This window comes from Pygocentrus nattereri, chromosome 5, assembly GCF_015220715.1.
Source record: "Pygocentrus nattereri isolate fPygNat1 chromosome 5, fPygNat1.pri, whole genome shotgun sequence".
Lineage (NCBI taxonomy): Eukaryota > Metazoa > Chordata > Actinopteri > Characiformes > Serrasalmidae > Pygocentrus > Pygocentrus nattereri.
In genome coordinates this window covers 48600649-48610924 of record NC_051215.1, presented here as the reverse complement: position 1 = coordinate 48610924, position 10276 = coordinate 48600649, and the positions used below count along the sequence as shown (strand labels likewise).

The 10276-nt window shown below is 45.5% G+C and overlaps 1 protein-coding gene across 1 annotated transcript in view; it reads left to right on the top strand.

Moving 5' to 3' along the window:
• Window positions 1-4015: 4015 nt before the first annotated feature.
• The window catches only part of htt (huntingtin), a 58200-nt gene continuing 51939 nt past the window's right edge, over window positions 4016-10276 (top strand). The window contains 2 exon segments of the mRNA XM_017723796.2: window positions 4016-4394; window positions 7953-8036. Coding sequence (XP_017579285.1) covers window positions 4297-4394; window positions 7953-8036 — 182 coding nt within the window. The 5' untranslated portion in view covers window positions 4016-4296.

Below are 10276 nucleotides of genomic sequence, written 5' to 3'. Positions count from 1 at the left end.
ATCGAACCGGCGACCTTCCAGTGACGAGGCTGGTTCCTTGACCTCCAGCCCATGGCTGCCCCCAGCTTTTGTTCATCAGGTTTACTAAAAATATTGCATAAACCATTAAGGAATTGCAGCTATTTTTTATCATAACCCATAAAACCATATTTAAAATACAGTGATTAGTTTTAATATTTGGATGCAATTCAGTTTGCAGTCATGCTGTATTGGGTTTAGATCAGGTGACTGACTCAGCAATTTAAGATCATTCCATTTCTTTGCCTTAAGAAGGTCTTGGGCTGCTTTCATGATATGTTTTGGTGTCATTCATTCGGCAGCCGCTACGTTTGGCAGATGATGTGCTGTGCTTCAGCTCATGAGCCCTTTTATTCCTTCTCTATGCATGATCTTTACAGGACGCAGAAAAGCTAGTTCATGCACTCATTACTTCAAGGCTGGATCACTGTAATGTCCTGCTGTCTGGACGTCCCAGCAAAAGCCTCAACAAGCTTCAGCTGGTCCAGAACGCTGCAGCCGGAGTCTCACAAGATCCAGAAAGTTTGACCATATTAGTCCAGTTTTATCAGCCCTGCACTGGTCACCAGTTAAATTTCACATTGATTATAAAATCCTATTACTGACCTATAAAGCTCTAAACGGACTCGCCCCTCAGTACCTGAGTGAGCTCCTCTCCCACTATGAACAATCACACCTACTTAGATCACAAGGCGCTGCTCACTACTGGTACCTAGAAATAATAAAGCTCCATCAGGGGGGAGAGCTTCTCATACAGAGCCCCCCAGCTCTGGAATAATTTCCCTGTTAATGTTCGGGAATCAATTTTTAAGACTAGGCTAAAAACTTACTTGTATAGTGGAGCCTTTGGTGATTAGTCTCCCTGTCAGATCTGGACCTGCTGGAGTCGCTGCTGCTCTGTTTTACTGTAATCTGTGGTCAGCCACTCTTTACAGAACTGACTGTGTCTTTCCTTTCTCTGCCGAGCTGATCGGCTGCCCATCTTATGCGTCTGATGCTTTTGCCTCTTCTGCCTTGATCGGGCGCCAGTGCTCACCAGCCTTCTGGACCGGCTTGACCACCACTGAGCTTCTTGCTTTACAACACTGTGGAATCCTCACCCTCAGATGCTGCTGCATCATCATAAATTAATCAAGTTAATCTTTGTACTTTAATACTTCATATTAATAATGTTTACTATCCGGTGTGGACCGTAGGAGGACGGGTTCCCCTTCTGAGTCTTGGTTCCTCTCAAGGTTTCTTCCTCTTTAGGAGTTTTTGCTTGCCACAGTCACCGCTGGCGACTCTCATGGGGGCTCGGACTCGGATTTTCTTCTCTTTTCTTTTCTTTCTGTAATACTGATTGTTCTGTAAAGCTGCTTTGTGGCAACATCTGTTGTAAAAAGCGCTATATAAACAAACTTTGCTTGCTTGCTCTATACTCTTTACTTCCCATCATTCTACGACAGGTTCATATTGGTTACATCTGTTCAGAGAATCCAGACTTTTTATTTTTAGATGTTTTCTTGTTTAATCTGGCCTTTCTGTCTTTGACTGTTACTAATGGTTTGCATCTTGATGTAAACCTTCTGTATTTACATTCATGGAGATGTTGCTTGATTGTAGGCTTTGACAATGACACGCCAACCTCCTCTAGAATGTCCTTGACTTGACTAGATGTTGTGAAGGGGTTTTTCTTCACCAGGAGAAGAATTCTCTGATCTTGTCTTCCACGGTCTTCCAGGCCTTTGGGTGTTTCTGAGCTCGCCAGTGCATTACGTCTTTTATAGAACGTGCCAAGCGGTTTATTTGGCCACTCCTAAAGTTTCTGCTACCTCTCTGATAGGCTTGTTTTGTTTTTGCAACCTATTAATGGCCAGTCCCTTCACATCCACACCTCTTTGGACCACTTATTGAGTGCTACCATGAACAGCTTAGACTTAGACTTAATTGTTGTTCAGTGCGCATTAGAACGAAATTACGTTGCCTTGGCTCAGAGTAGATCTGCAATACAAGTAATACAATGTAGTGCAACGTATAGTGCATATGTAAACATGCGTATATCAGTAGATAAATACACAATTAGCACTTGGAATCAACTCCAGCGGCCAAATTCGAGAAAGTGTCAAATAACGTCATAAGAATTATGTTCTATTCCCATAACTATTTTCTAAAGATGAATTCCAAGAACAAGTGGTATTCTTGAAAATATTATGTTCTTAAATGTTTTCTTAATCTTATGAGCATCTAAATTTATCACAGACACTGCCACTGCTGGCCCTGCCCATCCTGTCCGTCACTCCACAACTATCATGTTTTCCAGTGAGGATTTTTTTTCCTGTTTTTTTTCCTGTTGTCTATTTCTTCCACCACCACCTCAAGTTCATGATGTTTTTACTCCATTTACTGTCCTTTGATTGGATTAAGCTAAATAACAGAAATCACAGGTTATACAAATTCAGAATGTATCTCATGTTGTTTATCATACATGGCGTGGTGGGCGGCACTGTCGCCTCACAGCGAGGAGGGTCTGGGTTCGATTCCCCGGCCGGGTGACCGGGGTCCTCTCTGTGTGGAGTCTGCATGTTCTCCCCGTGTCTGCGTGGGTTTCCTCTGGGTTCTCCGGTTTCCTCCCACAGTCCAAAGACATGCAGTCAGGCCAATTGGACGTGCTAAACTGTCCCTGGGTGTGAGTGACTGTCTGTGTCTGTCTGTCTGCCCTGTGATGGACTAGTGACATGTCCAGGCTGTATCCTGTCTTCCACCTGATGACCGCTGGGATAGGCTCCAGCACCCCCCGCGACCCTGAGAGAGAAGCAGCTTACATATTATATTTTATTGTATTGCACTGTGTTTTGTAGTTTACTGTATTGAGTTCTGTGCTCTACTCTGCTCCTTTTCTCTCTGTATCTACAGTGACTGTGTTTCTGTCAGTATCTGAGCTCAGGACCATCTTTCTCTCTCTAACCTACTTAAGTCTTATGAAAATAATCAAGATTTTCTTAAGAACAAATTTGAGAACTTCTTAATTTTTTAGAGACTTGCGTTTAAATAAACATTCCTGTGAACCTCTTTAGCGTCTGTTTTAAGAACTTTCACACCTGGCCATGAAACTGCTTATCAACCTACTGTCCCATGACTTTGAGCCTGTGAAAGTTTAAAACCACCTGTCATTCCAAAATGGTTAAGGCAATATTTTTGTTAAACCCCTTGATTTAAAGCCGAAAGTCTTTATTTATTTCTCCTTTTCAAATCCTTTGTGGAGGTGTACAGAGGCAACACTATAAAAACTGTGTCACTGTCCAAATACTAATAGACATGTGTGTAAAGATGTGAATCGTGAACAAGTCAATTTTTTAAAAAAGTGTGTGTCACTTTCTGTTGATGCTCCTGCCTTTACTGGCTTGCGTTAACGTGGGGCAGTCGTGGGCTGGAGGTCAGGGAACTGGCCCTGTGACCGTGAAGGTCACCGGTTCGCTCCCCAGCGCTGGCAGTCTGTGACTGAGGTGCCCTTGAGCAAGACACCTAACCCCCTGGGTGCTGTGGATAGGGCTGCCCACCGCTCCGGGCAAGTGTGCTCACTGCCCCCTAGTGTGTGTATGTGGTGTTTCACTTCACGGATGGGTCAAACGCAGCGGTCTAACTCCACAGTGACATTTTATTTGGACTGGCTTCAGACTAAGGAAAAAGCGCAGCATGTTTTTAGTGTTTAATAAATCTGAGAAGCTCGCGCCCGCTGTCTCAGCGCTCCTGCGCGCCCACGCGAAAACGATGAATGGGCTCGAGCGTTAAGAGATGAATGGGTTTCCTCCGCCTCGTGACTTTTATTTTGGCGAGTTGTTGACGAGCGCCGCGTTTATTGCGTTCTCGCCTCGTGTGAAGCGTCGCTTAAAGACACGACTGGAGGTTTTATGCGAGTTGTTGGAAAAGGGTTCGTGTGTTGACTACCTTTTGTTTTTGTATTTGTTTTTTAAATTTTATTTTATTGACTTTTATTTTGGCGACGGTTCGACGAGCGCCGCATTTATTGTGCTCTCTCCTTGACGCCGCTTCAGAGATGGCTCTCCGAGTCCGACGGGCTCCTGACCGCGTCCCGTTAACGCTCTCACAGTTCTGGTGACTTTTTCCGAACCGTTCGGACTTCGGTAGCGGATCTTTCTGCCTGCGCGGTGTCGTTCTGTGACTTATTTCGCGCTGCCTAACTGCTAAACTGGCCGGCCCGGCGGTTGTAAACATTAGCTAGCCTGCTGGCTGGCGGCTCGTTCTTCCCGGGCTACCCGGCTCCCCGCTCCTGCTAAGATGGCCACCATGGAGAAGCTGATGAAGGCCTTCGAGTCGCTCAAGTCTTTCCAGCAGCAGCAAGGCCCCCTGTCTGCGGAGGAGCTCGTCCAGAAGCAGTGAGTATGCGGGCCGTCCCCGCGTCCGTCCCCGCCAGCCTGTTTGTTTGCTAGCTGGGTTAGCTGTTCGCTATTAGCCGCGTTCGCTAGCCTCTCGGTAGCCCCCGCGTCCCCGCAGCGTCTGACGCCGTCGCCTGGCGAGACGCTCTCTCTCTAGCCGCGTAGTTCATGGTCAAGCTTCTCATTTGCCAACATCTGGTTAGAATTCTTCCGTCCCACCTTAAATTGTGCCTGAGGCGCCGAGTGTAGCCGCTGCGCCATTTAAGGTGGAACGGGGAAATCCGAAAGAGAAGCGGCTGCAGCTTCACAGCTTTAGCGCGTTTGACGGTCTCTCGTCGCGGATTTAACGTCCCAGGAAACCAACCGCGCTGCTTTTAAACGCGAAGACGTCAGTTCGTCTTAAATCTCTGCCTCTTCGTAGCTTCTGGCCCGGCGAGACTTCGCTGCTGTGTGTCTGCGCCCTGCAACGCCGTTTCTCCGGCGTTGAGAACCAGGGCTTCCGCGCTGTGCCGCACGCTTTGGAGCCGAGATTCGGCGCCCAGTCTCGGGGATGTTTCACTGACACAGTGACCCCTGGCTCTCTACAACGAGACCAGAGCCGGAGTTATAAAGTCACTGAGTTAAACGGGATCTACTGGATCTTATTTATATATGTCATCTGACATGATAGCTACGTTATCGCTTCTAGCCGCAGACGTGCGTGGAGTTCATGGTCAGGTGTTTTTAATAAGAAGGACGAGAAGGACATAAGGTGGCGCTGTCGCCTCACAGCGAGGAGGGCCTGGGTTCGATTCCCCGGCCGGGTGACTGGGGTCCTCTCGGTGTGGAATTTGCATGTTCTCCCTGTGTCTGCGTGGGTTTCCTCCGGGTTCTCCGGTTTCCTCCCACAGTCCAAAGACATGCAGTCAGGCCAATTGGAGATGTTAGATTGCCCCTGGGTGTGAGTGACTGACTGTCTGCCCTGCGATGGACTGGCGGCCTGTCCAGGGTGTATCTTGCCTTCCGCCCGATGACCGCCGGGATAGGCTCCAGCACCTTCCCTGCGACCCTGAGGGAGAAGCAGCTTGGAAAATGGATGGATGGACATTTTAATTCTGAAGCATATGATACTAGTTACTCCTCCAGAAAGCTTGCTCTGGTAGTCCTACTGGCTCGGCACTGTAAACGTTGGCTAGGTAGTCTTTCCCAGATCCAGTCTTGTGGCGCTTCCTGCCCTGCACGGGTTTAGGCTTTCCCTGCATCTCAGCTGCATCATTGGCTGATGAGACACTCCTTCTGGAGCTAATTCCAGGTGTGTTGGAGCAGGATGGATGAAGCAGTGCAGTGGGATTAGAGGACAGAAGCTGCTCTGGCTGCCTTTAGTAAGGTTAAGTAGCTTAGCTGAGCTGACGTGCTCCAGTCCTCAGTCGAGGTAGGTAGAGATTTAGAGTCGCATGCTTAGTAGATCGTGTCGTTGAGTTGATGCAGTAACTCACTGTTAAAAGTGCAAAATGTGAGGTGCGCTGTTGTAACAGGTGAGGAGCATCGTTAGATCAAGGCTGTCCTTTGGTTTGGGAACAGAAGTCTGCAGTACTTTAATTAGATTAGATTAAACTTCATTGTGTACATGAAGTACAGAGCCAATGAAACGCAGTGGGCACCTACCCAAAGTGCGAAATATAGTATTATTTACATATTAAGTGCAGAGGAACAGTAAAAATATACATATCGCTGTTGTCGGAAGAAAACATCGTATCTCCTAAATGGCAACTTTACAGGAGAAGAAAAAAACCTGCTTTACTTTTAATGCAAGTCAATGGAACCAGAATTTTTGCCAAGTTACTTTGGGCCGTTTGTTTTGGTCCATTGTTCATGAAATTTGCACACAATGTAAAGAACAGCAGGTACTTTTAAATTATGACAAAAACTGAAGAACGACCAAAATGGAGATATGAGGTTTTCTTCCGACAGCAGCGATTATGCAAGCTTAAATATTGGGAGCGTTCGAACAGAGTGAGTGGAAAGCGTATAGATATGGTAGTAAGTGCTTAGAGCAGCATATCGCTGTTGTCAGAAGAAAACCTCGTACCTCCAAAATAGTAACTTTACAGGAGGAGCACAAAACATACTTTACTTTCAATGCAAGTCAATGGAACCAGACGTCTTTCCTAGTCATTTTGGGCCGTTTCTTTTGGTCCGCTCACCGTGAAATTCACACACAATGTAAAGAACAACAGGCTTTTTCATATTATGTCAAAAACTGAAAAACAAAAATGAAGATACAAGGTTTTGTTACAACATCAGCAATATGTGAAAGAGAAGTGTACAGAGTTAAGTTATACAGTAAGTCCAGTAACGGACTGCGCAAATATGAATAGTGCGGTAATACTGGGACTTAATAATATTAATCCTAATAAATACACACACACACACACACACACACACACTCACACAAGCCGCTTCTCCCTCAGGGTCGTGGGGGTGGGGGGATGTGCTGGAGCCTATCCCAGCGGTCATCGGGCGGAAGGCAGGATACACCCTGGACAGGTCGCCAGTCCATCGCAGGGCAGACAGACACACACACTCACACACCTAGGGACAATGTAGCAAGTCCAATTGGCCTGACTGCATGTCCTAATAAATAATAAAGTATTATTATAAATATATAACAGTATTATTATAATTTATCAGTCTAATGTGTTGTGTGAAGTGTTGCTTGAAGAAATTACTGAAGGTTTTATGCAAGCTGTTAGAAAGGGTGTGTGTGTTGATTATGGCTTTATTAGTATGTTGCAGTGAAAGTCAAAGCAACAGCCAGCAGGCACTGGACTGCGTCATGCGTTAGATATTACGTATGTGATCAATACTCACGAAGCATGAGCTGGACAGAATTAGACTACATGTTATAAATGTTTTACTTTGCATTAATACATTTACAGCGTTTGGCTGACGCTCTTATCCACAGCGACTTTTTACACAGGTAGGCCAAGGTGGTGTTAGGAGTCTTGCCCAAGGACTCTTATTGGTGTAGTGTAGGGTGTTTGCCCAGGTGGGGATTGAACCCCAGTCTACAGCGTAGAAGGCAGAGGTGTTAACCACTACACTAACCAACCACAATGCGTTAGAAATACTCAACATGTAATACAAAGTGCAATTTAGACAAATTATATGGAAGCAGTTTTTTGTTAGAATAATGCACAGCTGTGTTTCTGTTTAGCGCCAACCTTTACTTTCTGGTCAGTTCTTGGTGGGTGAAGCTGAGCACTGACTAGAGCTGAACTGCCGTCCTGCAGTAATGAGAAGTTATTTTACACTGTCTTTTTTCACCTTTTGACCTGTTGAGTGGGTGTATTGTATTTTGCACCTTGCTTTTTTTCCTAAATGTATTTTTGCTGTGTGTATGTGTGTGTGTGTGTGTGTGTATATATATATATATATATATATATATATATATATATATATATATTTATAAAATGTGTAAAAAAAAGAAAAACATTTCTTTCGTCTGCCTTGGCTTCTGTTTGTCTGTCTACATTGCTCATTTGCTGATGTCACAAATGCCTTTATTTCTCATTTTAGGAAAAAAGACCTCGCTACAACCAAAAAGGACCGAGTGACTCATTGCTTGACGATATGTGAGAACATCGTAGCGCAATCTCTGAGGTATGCAGTAGTTATCGCATTAGCTTCTTAATATCACCTCTGAATTTACCCCATCCATAAAGTGAAGCACCACACACACACACACACACACTAGGGGGCAGTGAGCACACTTGCCCAGAACGGTGGGCAGCCCTGTCCGCGGCGGCCAGGGAGCAGTTGGGGGTTAGGTGTCTTGCTCAAGGACACCTCAGTCATGGACTGTCAGCACTGGGGATCGAACCGGCGACCTTCCGGTCACAGGGCCGGTTCCCTGACCTCCAGCTCACGACTGCCCCAACAACAGATTATCAGGTTATCATAATGGGTCACGTTTTATGAGTCATTATAAACACGATTATTGAGCTGTTTTTCTTTTCATCTAGAAGCAGTAATCAGTGTTGAGTAAAAGTAGAAAGGAAAAATACAGCTGACTTATTCAGGGCCTCATATTAGCCCAGGGCTCAAAATGCCTCCATTGTCCAGGGTTAGGGAAGAAAGGACCCTTTTGAAAAATATTCTCTGGAATGGCCCTGGGAAGATTTTTTAGATTCAGATGAGAATTCTCAAGGAGGTGATGCCAACGCTGTACAGTAGTCAGACACAGCCATGCTCTGTGTGATGACGGATAAGTTCGGCTCTTCCGATTGGGCAGCTTGTCAGGCATCAGTGTCTAATATATGATGGCAACTTTCAAGATTTAGAAGTTTACTTTTAGGGAGATTTTTGTGAGGCACACTGTTAGAAATAAAGGTACCATGCAGGTACATGATTCGTTCATCGAGGGATAAACAATGTAAGTGCAACAGCGGTTTTAAGGTCCAATTGTGTACCTTAAATAAGTTTTTCCTACTGAAAAAGTAGATATTTGTATCTTTTGTATAAACTAATGTTTTAAAACACAACAGTAAAATAAAAGCCTGGAGGCGAGGCGGGGTGTGTGGAGTCAGTACAGCTTAGAAAATATCACTTCAGTGGATTATGGTTCAGTTATGTTCCCTGACTAGAAGTACTGAGGTGTACTCATGAGGGTACCACCACAGTGACAGATACACAGATAGATAGGCTTTATTGTCATTTGCATCACATGTGGTACATGAGGTGGAACGAAACATTGTACTCACGGTCCAGTTAAACTCCCAAAAGTAACATAAACAATAAATAGTGAGGTGCAAATAACAGCAGCATGAGTACGAGGTAGAAGGTGTACGTCTTAATACTGGACATGTATAGAGTGGACATGTATAGGGGTGCTATAGTGGAGGGGTCCTATAGTGGAGGTACTGACTCAGTACAGCAGCAGAGATAAATAAGTGGACATGAAGTGCCGTTGCAGTGATTGTCTAACTGGAGTTTAAGAGTCTCACGGCTTCAGGGAAGAAGCCGTTCCTCAGTCTGGTAGTTTTACTCTTAATGCTCCGCAGCCTCCTACCTGAGGGGAGCGGGACGAAGAGTGTGTGTGCTGGGTGGGTGGGGTCCTTCATGATGCCAGTGGCTCTTTTCCTGCATCGGGAGGTGTAAATGTCCATGGTGGTGGGAAGGCTGACTCCGACAGTCCTCTGTGCAGCCTTCACCTCCCTGCCCCAGCGACAGTTCCGTACCTTTGCATGGGGCAAAACTCAATGCGGACGTGAACAATTCTGAATCGATTAATGAAGGTCAAAAATTTATTTTCTAAACATTTCATTTATACTTGGAAGTGGGTAAGGACGGCGCCTGGGCAGTCTGTGGCGGCATATAACAAAAACACAGCTGGATGAGCGAGAAATCTGGCTGGCTCCCTCATTAAAAGCCAGGGTGGGTCAGGAGTCACAACAATGTCCTTTCAACAAAAATCAAATCGGCTTGGGAGCCACAACATTTAATGTCCAGTATGTGTTAATGTCATAGTATAGGCTAAAAAATATGAACGAAAAGGCAGACTTGCTTTTCTCTGCTTTAAGCTTCAGCAGTAGCCGCTTTCCTCCCGTCTCCGCCAGAAAACATTTCCTCAGACGTAGAGCAGCTTATTCCAAAATGTTTCTCAACGTTTGGCTGTTTTACGAGGCTGAAGGCGCTTCTCATTTGCCAGCTTCTTGTTGGAATTCTTCTGCTCCACCTTAAATTGTGCCTGAGGCGCCGAGTGTAGCCGCTGCGCCATTTAAGGTGGAACGGGGAAATAAGAAAGAGAAGCGGCATCAGCTTCACAGCTTTAGCGCGTTTGACGGTCTCTCGTCGCGGATTTAACGTCCCAGGAAACCAACCGCGCTGCTTTTAAACGCGAA